This window comes from Bactrocera dorsalis, chromosome 2 (genome assembly GCF_023373825.1).
Source record: "Bactrocera dorsalis isolate Fly_Bdor chromosome 2, ASM2337382v1, whole genome shotgun sequence".
Classification (NCBI taxonomy): Eukaryota; Metazoa; Arthropoda; class Insecta; order Diptera; family Tephritidae; genus Bactrocera; species Bactrocera dorsalis.
In genome coordinates this window covers 96,676,361-96,690,424 of record NC_064304.1, presented here as the reverse complement: position 1 = coordinate 96,690,424, position 14,064 = coordinate 96,676,361, and the positions used below count along the sequence as shown (strand labels likewise).

Below are 14,064 nucleotides of genomic sequence, written 5' to 3'. Positions count from 1 at the left end.
TCTGTCCCAAATATCGTGAAGGTAACTTCTGAGATAAAACAATATTACACACAAGGACTTGATTTTGAATGGTCCGTGTACTTGGCAGCTGTATGTTACAGTCGATTCAACCAATATAAACGGAGACTGTAGTTTTGCCTGACCTATGCGAAATTTCGTGAAGAATCTTGTCAAATAAAAAAGTTTTTCGTACAAAAATTGAGTTGTTTCGACCACTACATACACTACATCTTACAGTGGTCGGTTGTCGGCAGTTCCAACAAATGAGCAGCTCTTGTGGAAAAAGGACGGATGCAAAATTTAAGAGAGGCCAGTTCGTATTTATAGAGACAGACGGACAGCCAAGCGGGTCAGTTCGTCATGTAAATCATTTATATAATACATACAGTGAAACCTGCAAAAACCGGGCACTGACGAAAATAAAAAGTAGTAAAAAACGTGTTCGCGTCCGGTCATGAGTGTGTGCGGTTGTTAGTGTGGAATTTATGTCGAAGACATAAAAGCTGGCTCCAGAATTTTTTTGTCCGGTTAAGGGAGCGGTTATCTTATTGAAGATGTCCGCTTATTGGAGGTGTCCATAGAATGTTTCACTGTATATACTTCAAAGAGTCTCCGACGTTTTCTTCTGTGTGTTGCAAGCTCCATGGTTTTTTAATGCTTTATTTATTATCTAGTATACATATGTATGTATAAACTCAAATCAGAATCAATTTCTTATAATCTCGATATAAGCTAACAAATTTGCTGCAGAAATCGGGATGAAGCCATAACAATATATATTTCCGCAAAATAAAACGAACAAATATTTCCAAAATTGTTTATTAAAATAGCGGAAAAAATTAAAAAAAAATTAAAAATTGAAAATCAATTTTATTGCATATTCATGCAGACGAAATTTGCTACCGTTATTACTTTACAGCAGCCGAGCCATTCGAATTAGATTACCAAAGGCATTAAATATGATTATCTTACACATACACGGCACACACACACATTGTTAGCCGAAAAACAAATTTGGCAGAAAACCTATTTCTGAGCGACCAAAGCGAAAGGAAATGAGGCAAACTAAAGTAATTGTTAGTAGAGCAGAGGAGCATTTAAGCTGGAGTTGCTAAGAAATGACGATATGCATACGAAATGCTGCCAAGTCGTCGATAACAGGCGCTGTGGGTGAGCGCGCAGACGAGCCAAGTCGCGGTGGTTATTTGTTTTGCACAGCTGCCGCCACCGCCGATACATTGACATCGGCGCTGCGGTTGCGCAAACGCACAGCATCAACATCAGCAATGTAAAAAATGGCGTACAACGTCGCGAACAGCAACAACAACGAGATTGTGTATCACAACACATCACTGGCTGTCCGAAGCCGCTTGCAATTGCTGACGGCGCATTGAGCCCTTTTTGCTGGCGGCTGTTGCACTGCACACGGTGAAGGCAGCAGCTGCTTTACGTTGGCGACGACGCTAACAAAGGTTTGTTCACTGCTGATGCGTCTTGTTTTGACGACGCCGCTGCCAGACGCACACACACATACACCGGGCGCACATGAGCCAGCATTATTGGCCGCGTTGTCGGTGGTGCATTAAATTAGTTTCGTGAGTATTTAAAGCAGGCCAAAAAAGCGCCGCGTAACCCAAGCAAAAAGCTGAAATCAAATTTACTGTGGAACATCAAAAAATGGGCGAATCGAAGGCATTGTGGGACGCAGTGGGTGTTGCATTGTGCTGGATCGGGCAACTGTTCAACGCATGCACACAATGTTGTTAATATTGTTACGCCGTTTTTCGGTGTTTCTTTTTTTTGTTTTTTGGTCATGGCTCGTCTCATGTTGGACAGTTTGTTTGTTTTCATTTCGTTACGGTTCGCACTCGGCTTGTCTTTCATTTCGGCGTGTCAAATGGCAGAAGCAGATAAATAAAAGCAATTGTGTTAATTTGTGTGGAGCTCATTAAATGGTATTTTGCTTGAATCTCCACTTACAAAACATGAAAATGTTTTGACTTTTGTTTGTCTGCTTCATACTCGTTAGGGCTGGAGCGCACAGCTTTGAACCCTATTGTTTTCGTACAGACTGTAACAGAAATTATGCAAATATCCCGAAAGCGGAAAGAATATGGCAAGTCTTTAAATATTTGCTTAAAAAATGGCCCGTGTTTTTCATCCATTTGTTGCAACCATAAATTACCAACTCAAGTGCTCGCTGCTAAATATATAATTTGAATCAATTTGCCAAGGAGCTCATACTGCATTATTTACCTGCAGTTTGGAGTAATGGAGCGCGGTTTCTCAGCGTATACGCCTCTGACTGTTGCAGTTTAGCACAGCAGGGATTTAGAAGCTCTGAATTCACTGTCCGTCCTCTGTAGACAAATCAGCGGGTAAGTGAATGGTTCTTCTCCAATAAAGCAGCTGAATGTAGAGCAGCAGAAGCTATTTGTGCTGATGTTGAAACCTGATTTGGTTAAAATATTGGCAATTTGTGCCTGTGCCTCACACACTGTAATTACTTTAAGTATTCCATTTCTAAGATGCAGTTGTAAGAAATCGCTTCTAAAGTGGAAACTCTTATGAATTTGTGCACGGTGTGTTTTTAGAGGCAAGTGGAATCAAGAGCAATAAAATGCATTTAATTTAATGCTCCTCTTTGGAAGCCGAGTCACGAGTGCGACAACTGTTTGTTTGATGACAGGAGATATTTCGTCTTGCCCTCGTTCACTGCCAGACCTATTAGCTTCGCCTTGTCTGAAACCTCGTATGGTAACAAGCGGCTCGAGTTCTTCCCGATCCCGACGCTATCAAAAGCAGCTTCGAAATCAAGGAAGAGGTGATGTGTGTCATCCCCTTTCCACGGGTCTTTTTTAAGATATAGTGCATGGTGAATATATGGTCAGTCGCTCGATAGAATCTTATATGCGATGATTCCAAAGTAGTTGGCACAAATTGTGGAGCCACCCTTGTTATGGTTTGGACAGAGCACACTTAAATTTCTATCGTCAGGCATGCTCTCATCAGTGGCTGTTTTATTCTTTTCATTGAGGGTGCTTTTTACCTGGCGGGTCTAAAACCCTGCACACAATCCTGGGGAGAAAGGTTTCGACTTCTGACTGTAGCTCGCCTTCAAACGAATGTTTTGTATCTACACAGAGAACAATTGGTCTAAAATTGAATGTCGCTTGCGCCATATGTAAAATAATGGTTTCTAGCAACTCCCAAGTGAATGGCGCTCAGAGAACTTTCCTCACTCGCGTGAACTTCTACACATGGCATTCTCCACAGAGACTGTTACATAGCATTATTGGAACTTTTGAAGAACAAAATTGCCGAGAATTGATCAAGGAAATATTATATAGAAAATAGCTCCCAACTTCTAGCATACGGTGTGATTTGATCAGCCGTTTGAAGCCGCAAATACTTCTCATTCAGTTCACTTAACTGATTTTGCTTACTCATACGAGTATACAAATGTAGATACAAACATATTAAAAATATGTACATATACTTGTAAGTACCTTAAACTAAACATTGGATAACCATTGGTGAAAAAAAGATACAAAATAGTCTCAGCAACACGATCAGGCAAATTTCATCACCTCAAAGAAAACATTCAAAGACACTTCAGAGCAAAGTGCATGAGAGTATTGCCGCACTGTTTCGCCATGTCACGAACTGTTGCGCTAAAAGGCATATATGAAAGTAAAAATTTTCCAAAAGCGAAAGATAAAAGAGAAATTCAAAGTTTTTTTCTATTTTAAACTTCAGACTTGGCACGCTTGGGCGAGTTTTGTTTGGAGTTAGGTGTCAGCTCTGTGCCTTGAGTTGGCGAAGTCAGCTACTTTATGCTCAAAGCGGCCTATGCCCCCGCAGCAAAGATGGCTTGGTCGCAAGGGGGCGTGTAAGGTCAATTTTATTAACAACTTTGTTGCCATATGCGTGACTGCATTGCGTCAACTTAATTGTAATGTAGAATTTGATTGTAAAAGTCAAAGCTTGTTCTCTGCTCGTTACTGTTAGACAAATACTGATTATCATCATAGTCACTTAAGACATAAAGTTTACAAAAAGAGTTGCTGAATCGTGCTAAATTCATTACAATTTATTGGTGTCACCAACTTTTCCTATTTTTTGAAAAAAATCAACGCAAAACTTTTTAAACTATTATGCACCAGCAGCTGGTCCAAATAACTGCGAATATGTACGACTTTTTTAGAAGTTTTGCAATTTTTATTTTTCGAACAGCAATTTGAAACAATTTATATTCCATACAATATTTCGCATTCACATTGCAAAATTGTATATGGCAAGTGAATTAGTATAAATTTTTAAGAAATAAATTCAAAGCATGAAAGCATGCAGAAACGCTTGAGGATTTAAAAAATGTCAAAATAAAAAAAAACTAAGATTTGGACTCATCCATGGTTCTTCTAGCAGTTTTGATTTCCAATTTTATAAAACAGTTTTCATAGCTTAGTTGACCGTTCTTGAAAGGAGGCTGATTGCGTTCAGTTGCGTGTTAGTTCAGCGGAAGCTGCTTGCTGCTGAAATTCGTTAAGTATACGGCTCTGCGGAATGTCCGTCTCAACGCGACTGCCCACAACATCTGTGGCGGATACTGGCTGCTGCTCCTGATCGAAAAAGATATCGATTATAATGCGGACACCTGCAACAAAACGGTGAGGAAAAATTATAATGTCAAATAATGATTATCATTGCAAATCCCTTCGAAGTCAAAATAGAATTGTGGTAGAGCTACAAACAAAACTTTGTATATTAACCCATTATACTGTTATATGCTCTCAAATGTTCTTTAACAAGCCTTTAGAAACGTTAGCTATCCTCCTTTATCTAGTTTCCTTTATCTAGCCTCCTATGTTGCGTTTTTCTTTTTTTGTTTTCTGTTCTACGAAAAGTCTAAGGAGCCGTCCGCTTGAGCGATGAGTACCGAAGGATTGGAACCACGAATTATATGTGCTCTACGGCGACATGGATATCTTAATTAAGCCTATACAAATTCAACAAACACACTGCTTGAACTATGTTTCACGCCTAGCAAACGATGCTTCAAGAAAAAACTCATTTGGTTCACAGTATTAATAGGACGTCAATGCATTCAACGGAAGAACCAAGCTAATAGCGACCTGTCTGCAAGGGATAGGGGCGACTGGCGAAGTTTTGTGTTCTCGGTCCAAGAAGAGAACAATCATATACGAAGTTGGGCCTCCGTTTTCCTCTAGCATTTATGTCCTACATCTCTGCAATTCGTGGGAACTTAGCAGATGCTGGCCGAGAACCAACTACTATGGGTCCACAAGATCATTCGGGCTTAATGCAGAACGCAAGATGGTTGGTTGGTCGAAAAGAAAGGAGCATAGGCGGCAGACCGCAGCGGACTGCTCTTGGGCCAACATAAGGAATATTGTGCACTCGGGAGGCAACCAGCAGTCTCTGTAGATTTGGTAAAAGATCTGCTGTACAATGTCTCTTAAATTAGAGTACTGAAAGCCGTGGAATATGTCCTGGCTGAAGGCTGGTCATTCGCATAAATAATGTTCCCGCGTCTCATCATCCTCTGCGCGTGCTCTGCATTCCGCCGAATTCATTATTCCCATTTTCTGAAGACGGGATCTTTTGCCTAAAAATGGGATCTCTTTGTGTATCAACTATGAACACTATCCCAAAGTAACTTTATGGTATGCCTTGTGTTGCTTGTGTTTCAAGATCTGCGGTATTCCTCTAGGGTCCTTTTTGCTTTATTATGCTCTCAACACAGTTACGGTTTCTCACACGCCAACCGTGGGCATGAATAAAAACGAACTATGTTTGAACAACTTGGGTCTACTCACCTCCGGCAGTCTTTGCAATTGTCGTTTTGCTCTGATAAGAAGTTTCCATTGGCTGAAAATTCGCTTCCTCGATGCTCTCAGCTACACCGGCCCTATTGTTGCCCTCTGGCATATTCTCCTCTAAACTGCTGACAGCATCATTAGCATCGCGAGACGGCGACCTTTTTCATAAAATATTCATGACAATAAAACTATTTCAAGTTTGCTCAATACCCTGCCACTAACCTAGAGGTGCGCCTGGTGTGATCGGCAACATAGATATTTTCACCATCGCTCAAAGAGACATGACGTTCTCGCACGAAGCAAGATTCATCCATTGCATCCGTTTGCTGCTTCGTTGTGCAACTATTATTGTTTGGCTTGCCACTGTGTTTCACTTTGACGCTGTGGTTGTGGTCACCACCACGATTGGTTTGCGTCGATTTACTGCCCTTATCCTCCTCCTGCCGCTGTGTCACATAATGACGCGAGGGATAGCGATGCGAAAGCGTATGGGTGCCAAAATTGTTCACACCGAAATAGGCGGACTTCATTGCCGGCAAACTGTATTGCTGTTGCTGCAGACTGCGTCCACCACCTTTGGTGCCCAACTTGGCCACTGTGTCATAGCGTTTAATCATGTCACGCACGCTGACCGGAGAATGCGATTCCGAGTCGGAGGCGGCTGTTAGCAGCACATTAAAGGAGCTCATGGAATTGTTGCTCACATTATCGTCATCGTCGACGCTGGCCGAACGCCTCTGCGGCAACCGACTCTGCTGCGAATTTCGCTTCGCGTTGCTCGTGAGATCCATGTTTTGTGTGTCGCTCGTCGCAAATGTGCTGATTAATAAACGAATAATATAAAAATATCAAATTTTTTTCTACTGAATTAATGCTAATTTTTTTTAACTAAATTTTCTAATTTCCAATAAAATCGCTACGACAACTTATGTAAATTAATTGTTTATTTTGTTTATTTTTTCTTCTTAAACGTCAGTTATAGAGAATGGTGTTGTTTCTTTAAAGTTATATTCTTTGAATATCGTAAACTTTTTTACTCTATACTTTGAGTTATATTTGCATGATATTGTTCTTAGTGAGTGAAATTCATATACATTTTTGTCACTATTAATATAATTAAAAAATTTGCTGATTGTCAATTGATATATTGCAAATAAATATATATTGAAAAAAAAAAAATAAAAGGAATTATTATAAATAACTAAAATAGTGGCATTCGGTTATTTCGTTTTTCCTTATTCGGGTGCACTGGGTTGGAATCTTATTAGGCAAAAGTTCATGGGGAGATCAAACAACCCTTCCGGAGTAAATGACTATTTTTTATATTTAGGTAGGTTTGACGTGAACGTTGTCAATGACCTTTTTCTGAAGTAAATAACCGTTTTGTTTACCTTTAGGGTGGTCAATAATTTACCTTTAATTACCTTTGAGGTACATAGAGGGGAGCTACTTTGCTGAGTTTGTATACTTTGTTTTTCACCTTTAGCGAGTTTGGCAATGATTTAGAAGGGTCAATGAACCCTTCTGAGGACCGTGCTCTCTTTTGATTATTTTAAGCTAGGTTAACAACCCTTTTAGAGGTTAATGTACTTTTCTGAGTTTGTTTACTCTTTTATTCACCTTTACCTAGGACAGAAATTCTTGCAGTGGGTAAATATACCTTTCTAAGGACTATGATCTTTTTTGTTTACCCTTAGCTACACCAACAACCCTTCTATTTTGTTTATCTATGGGTCAATAAACCTTTTAGAGGTCAATGTACTAGCCTGAGTTTATTTACTAATTTATTCAGCAATGCTTTCAGAGGGTCAATAAACTTTAATGAGGACAATGATCTTTTTTGTTTGCCTTTAGCTAAGTCAACAACCCTTTTAGAAGTCAATGTAATTTTTCGAGTCAATAAAATTTTCTGAGCACAATTATCTTTTTTTCTATCTTTAGCTAAGTCAACAACCGTTCTAAAGTCTAAGGAACTGTCCTTGGGTTTATTTGACCATTCTGTTTACCTTCAGCGAGCCCAGCAAGCTTCCTTGAGGTCTTTGAATCCTTTATTTAACTTTGGCGAAGACAACTACCTTTTGCAGAGATTAATTAGCATCTGATTTATCTTTAGCGAAGACAACAACACTTAGTGAGTGAGTGTTGTGCACTTCGTCCTTGCCGTTGCCGTAAAGTTCATGGCCTCTTCGTCATTCAACTCGATAATTTGGTTCAGATGCTTTCGAAGAAAATCAGATACTGGAATTGAGAACTAAAAAATATTTCCAAGGAAAAAATTACAAAAAGGTTTTAATTTGTTTGAAAACAGCACCAAGAAACTCTATTAAAGCGCTGTTAAGAGAAATGAGATAAAAATATGTTGTTTCAACATTTTAATGCAATAATCGCCTGAGAGAGCAATTTACTTTTTTCGCATTATATTTGATTGAGAAAGACATGATATGACCTCACCTCTATATATCAAAGTACAAAGTACAAGCTAAATCCGAAACAGACAAAATCATTTCAAAAGCATAAGTGACCAAGACAAGCAAGAGGATCTCAGGATGAGCTTAGTAACCAGGTTGGCTGCTCTAAGTGTAAGTTTCAAGCCAAAAACTTTGTATTTTCAAACATCTGCATTTGACCATGACATTAAAAAACAAATTTAAATTTAAGTATCAATATCTCAAGCCAAAGGCGAACATTACACCCCAACCATAAACACCGCAACAAGACACACTCTTAAGTAGTAAGCAAATACTTAACAAGCGATACGAGTGTGCATTGCAAATTCAAATTAAATCTGTTTTTCAATTTGCTACCAATATTTATATGTATGTATGTATGTATGTTGGTATACTACACTATACATATGTATGTAGACTATAAATACTCGTAGGCCACAATCTTGTCGATCGAAGGTGATACTTTGGCCCGTAGAGCACCCAAATGAGTTTCTGAATATGAGTACGAGCATATAAGTACCATGCCTTTGAAGCAACAAACCACCAAAATCAAATTAATAACAATAATGCCAACAATTTTTTACCACACATTATGTTGCGTGCAACTGAAACCGTGGCTCGTCAACGGGATGACTTGCAGTTTATGTGATTTTATAAAAAAAAAACAAGAACTCGGTCACTTATTGCTTTGACGAGCAGATAATGTACAGCCACCAAAAACTAAACGCCAAAGGCAATAAACTTATGGACCATGCCCACATGCCAGATAATTCCTTAGAACTACTAATAACTATTCTATCAAATTACTTCTGGAATGAGTTTGTGGCTGAATATGATTTTTGTATGCGTTCGTTTCACCTCGAAATAGTCAGCTATTTGCAATTGCAGCAACAACATTGCTTGTTTTCCAAGCGAGTTAATCGTCAGCCATACAAGTTGCCGCGTTCGTTTCGGACACACTGGGTATGCGAAGTGCTAAAGCTGCACGACTGTTATGCATGGTGTCTTGTGTCACTGCAGTGTGATGGTGCAATTTTCGGAAGACAGCCACTTTGGACTGTAGCTTGTTAGCTACTCACGTGAACAATCACACCCCGATATTGTTACCACTGTTTTGTTTTGTTGTTATGTAGCTCTTAAATGCATTATCAACGAATTACAATTATAATTACATTTCACAAACACTTAAGTGACGTTTAGTGTGAGTGTTTCCATTTGAGATTGACATTCAATATGCGCGTAGAATCACATGTCTGAAACCAACGATTAGACCAACTGTAAGTGTTAAGTTGATCACTCAGTATCTACAGATCTGTTTGTGGTTGGAGAATGCATGACATAAGCAAAGAGAGTGAAGAATGTGGAAATTGTGCTCGCATTGGTCTAGTTCGAAAGCTGTCAAGTGACCTTGAACTGCTGCTGTGCTAACAAGGTATGTAATTGTCCTCCCAAGTGAAAAACTCAAGCTACTTGTTGCCTTCTACACTGGCCATTGTAAGCTCAAGAAGCTCTTATGTATGCAGGGTGTTTTGAAAGTAATAGGACTGAGTCGATTTAAAAAAAATGTATTGAACCAATCGTTAAAAATCTTCAAAAACTTTCAAATTAGGCTCCTTCTGTGTAATTGCAGCACTGCCAGCGCGATTTTCAAGCATTAAAGGCGTCACGGAAGGCATTCTCCAGAATAGCCTTGAGAGCCGGGGTGCTTTCTGCTTGGACCCTGTCGTCTTAAAATGCTTCCCATTCATCGGCCTTTTCAGGCAGGGAAACAAAAAAAGTTCGGTAGGGGCATATCTGGGCTATAGGGCGGCTGCGGAAGCGTTGGGATGCCGGCCTTGGTTAGGCAGCTATTCAGAAGAAAGTCGATGTGAGCCGGGGCTCCAATCGGCTGCGAAATCTTGTCGAACCCGATTAACCTTTCGTTTGAGTCTCCTTAGGACTTCCACGTAAAACTTGGCGTTGACGGTTTGTCTAGGAGAAACAAATTCATGGTGTACGATGCCTTTGATATCAAAAAAGGCAATAAGTATCGCTTTGGATTTGCTCATTCATAAGCGACCTCTTCCCGGCCCTCCAAAAAGGTCTGGTGCCACCGAAATACATCACTTCTTGCTAAAGCAACATCTGGGTATGCCTGCTCGATCATATCAAACGTAACTGTCGCAAATTTACTGAGTTTCACATAGAACTTAATCGCGTACCTCTGCTCTAACGCTGCATTTTCGGCTGGCACCACACACAGAAATACGTCGCGCGAATATGTTTGTACAGACTCTCTAGGTGCTCGGAGACAACTGACCAGCAGCTCGTTCGTTAGCCAGGAACGCCCTCTACCGAATCCAGTCGGAGCGCGCACACTCCTAAGTATAGTGGCGGCTGGAGAAAATCAGTCCTAATACTTTCCGGACAAACCCTGCATAACATGGGCCTCGCTTCTTGTGCGAATTGCCGGTTCGGTGACTTGGAGCCTGAAACTCCAAAACACCTTCTAATTGTCTGTACCTTCAATTGTAGGCGAGGAGAACTCGTAGAATATTTGGGAGTCCTTCAAACAGTCATTTCAAGATGTTTAAAACTAGGTACCTTCAAAATTATTTAAATTGGGTGTCATATGTACTGAAGCCAAGAAACGTTGAAAGATTGAAACACGATTTTGCATCTCAGAAATGCCCCTTCAACGCTATAAAAAGAAGTCGTTTTTGCATCGGTTTGTTACTAGTGATGAAAAATGGAACCATTAAAAGAACCCTGAATGCAAAAAGTCATATGTGAAAGCCGAATATCCCTAAAACCAAGGTAAAGCTTTGTATTTGGTGGGATCATTACGGCTTGCTATACTATGAGCTTCTGAAACTGAGTGAAGTCATTAAAAGGGAGCTCTACCGACAGCGACGCATCAAATTGAAGCGATCAATGGCTAAAAAATGCCCATAATTCGCAACTAAACATTAGGCAATAATTTTCCAACAACACAACGCTCGGACTCATGTTTCAAGAGCTGTTTAAAATTATTTTGAAAAGAATAGCTGGGAAGTTTTGTCTCACTCACTGAAATACATTTCTCATCAAATTAGAGTAAAAAATGGCTGGATTCATTCTTGGCCGTCTAGCCGGCGCAGTGCTTTTGAGATGAAATAAACGAATTGCCGGAAATATGGAGAAATATTTTAGCTTCAATTGGACAGTGCTGGAATAACACTATTTCATATATGTTTTTCTTGTAAACTTTCAGAACTTGAAAATAGACAATTTTACTATTTAAATTTTTGAAATGTGGATGTTAGGCTGTCTAACTTGTTCTTTGTTAGTCTTCTAAGTTCTTGTTTTCGATGCACCAGCAATGCGCTGCCATAACCAAATGACTTTGATCATGAAAATAATGGTCACAGCACACGATCACACCACAAGTGTTATGCGTTTTATTGTGGATATTGCAATTTGGGGTCACTTGCATTTAAGGCGGCAAGTTGCCGTCATTAAATCCATCAACAAATGTCTTTACATACATACAAACACTCATAGGTGCTTATGGATTACTTATAGATAAACTGTGTGCAGATGTTATGTAAAAACAAGTACCATATGTGACTGTGAACAATTGAGGAGGCTTGAAGATGCGAAACTAATCAAAGCACTCGCAAACACTCGATCGAGCAGATATTTGTTAAGCTGAGCGCAACAGCGTTCGCTCGTTCACATTACAAGTAGAAAGACAAAGACGGAAGGCAAACCGCATTGCAATTGAATGGACGTGCCATCACTGCCGTCTGGGGAGCAGCAGCAGCAGCAACAAGCGGAGCAACAGCGGCGACGGCAATGCTAGCGACAACCAAACGCCCATTGCTACATTGTGCCAACGTTCTTTGTATTGACGTTACGTGCTTAGGTGCGCCAATACAGCGGTGGAACGTCGCAAACGCTGAACCGCAAGACGGTATCGCAATGAAGGTCGATTTTCATGTGACTTGTTGCTGCATCGGTGTGCCGCTCTTGATGTTTTCGTGCAATCTTACATATGTACAAATGTATTACAAATTCTGTGTGTCACGGGGTTTTTTCTTATAATGACAATTACGCTACCATTGCACTTGATGGCGCTCGTGGGTAAATGGATCAGGTTTAGCAACCTGTGGATCTGTATACATATATATTTACACATATAGTAAGGCGCAGTTAAGATTACTTAGATGGTATTGAATGACTTTGGACACTTTTAATTGCAACCGCATATTTGCTAGCTGTATATGAAACCACTTACGTATGTATAATATAAATTTAACATTACACTGAGAAATAAGTTTTACAGGTTTACTTAGATCTAAGCTAGAACTAAGACAAGAAAAAGCGTTAATTTCGGTTCCACAGAAGCTATAATACCCTTCATAAGTACTTGATTTTGATCGATCAGTTGGAGTTGGAGCCTATATGCTATAGTTAACAGATCTGACGAATTTTCTCGGAGGTTGTGGCTTGCCTTGAAGAATAACCTATGCCAAATTTGATGAAAATATCTTGGCAGCTATGGTATACTACTATGAGCAAAAAATAGTAAGACTTTGTTCATCATTTTAAAATTCTTAATTTATTCTTCAAAATCTATGTCAAAGCTTTTGCCATATCTCGAAATTCTTGTTAAAGTCAATTTCCGGAATAGGCTCAATTGCACGTAGCGATTCACGTTTAATGTTTTCATTTGACTCAAAACGGTTTCCTCGGAGCGGTCGTTTGAGTTTTCTGAATACCCAGAAGTCATACAAAGCTAAATCAGGCGGTGATTGTGGCACGATATTAGTTGAAAGTTTGGCAACAAACTCACGAAGAATCAATGCAGTATGCGACGGTGCTTATAGTGGTGCAAAATCCAAGAGTTCTGCTCTGTTTTTGCGAATAGAGTTCGGCGTACACGGTACCTCGAAAATCGAAGAAAACTGTCAACATAACCTTGTTTTTTGATCTGTTTCGACGAGACTTTTTCGAGTTCGGCTCACTTTTGCCACGGTATGCGGCGGACTGTTCGTCTTTTTACAGGTCGTGAGCATAAATAAAGTTAGTGCTGCTTTCTCCGGAAAGGATAAAAAACAAAGAAAATGAGTCTGATAGTGAACGAGAGCAAAAAAAAAATATATCTTCTGTCATCAAAAAAAAAGTCGACGCACTCGCAACTTGGCTCCCACGTCACTCTTGACAGCCATAACTCCGAAGTCGTAGCTAATTTCGTCTAACTTGGAACCAGTATTAACACCAAAAACAATGTCAGCCTCGAAATCCAAGGGAGAATAACTCTTGCCCACAGTAAGGTGCATCATCGGCCTGTGTAGGCAATTGATATCCAACGAAAATTAAAAAAAAAATGAATGATTTCTCACAGTGTGTTAAGCGCCACTTCCTCTTACCAGCTACGTTTAGCTACCGCAAGTCGAAATTTTGACACAGTTTAAATGACATTAAATGTAAATTAAGAATAATAAGATACCACTGATAATGCCCGCAAAAACGTTGAAGGTCACACAGTAAGCCAAGACGATTCTTAATGTTTGTTGTATTCAGAACTAATCTTAAGTATTGATCGGCAAATGTCATAAAAGCGAATGGGTGCAGATTCAATGGGTTAAGCGACATCGTTGACGTGATTGTAGCGGTAATGCAAAGCCAGGCTTATGTTATAAATATGTCACATGGCCGAGCACAAATGTCCATTGTATGCAATATGCATCAAACAATGGGAGTTCCGCAATGAATCATGTGGGATTGTAAAAAGAAACAGATGGCTCAGT

At 39.7% G+C, this 14,064-nt stretch overlaps 1 protein-coding gene across 1 annotated transcript; it reads right to left on the bottom strand.

Moving 5' to 3' along the window:
• Nucleotides 1-4,205: 4,205 nt before the first annotated feature.
• On the bottom strand, nucleotides 4,206-6,785 carry LOC105231654 (uncharacterized). Its single transcript, XM_011213073.4, has 3 exons — nucleotides 6,066-6,785; nucleotides 5,841-6,001; nucleotides 4,206-4,657 (listed from the first exon to the last, which is right to left on the bottom strand). Exons 1-3 carry the CDS (start codon nucleotides 6,632-6,634, stop codon nucleotides 4,500-4,502), a joined length of 888 nt encoding a protein of 295 aa, XP_011211375.2. The 5' UTR covers nucleotides 6,635-6,785; the 3' UTR covers nucleotides 4,206-4,499.
• Nucleotides 6,786-14,064: the final 7,279 nt, after the last annotated feature.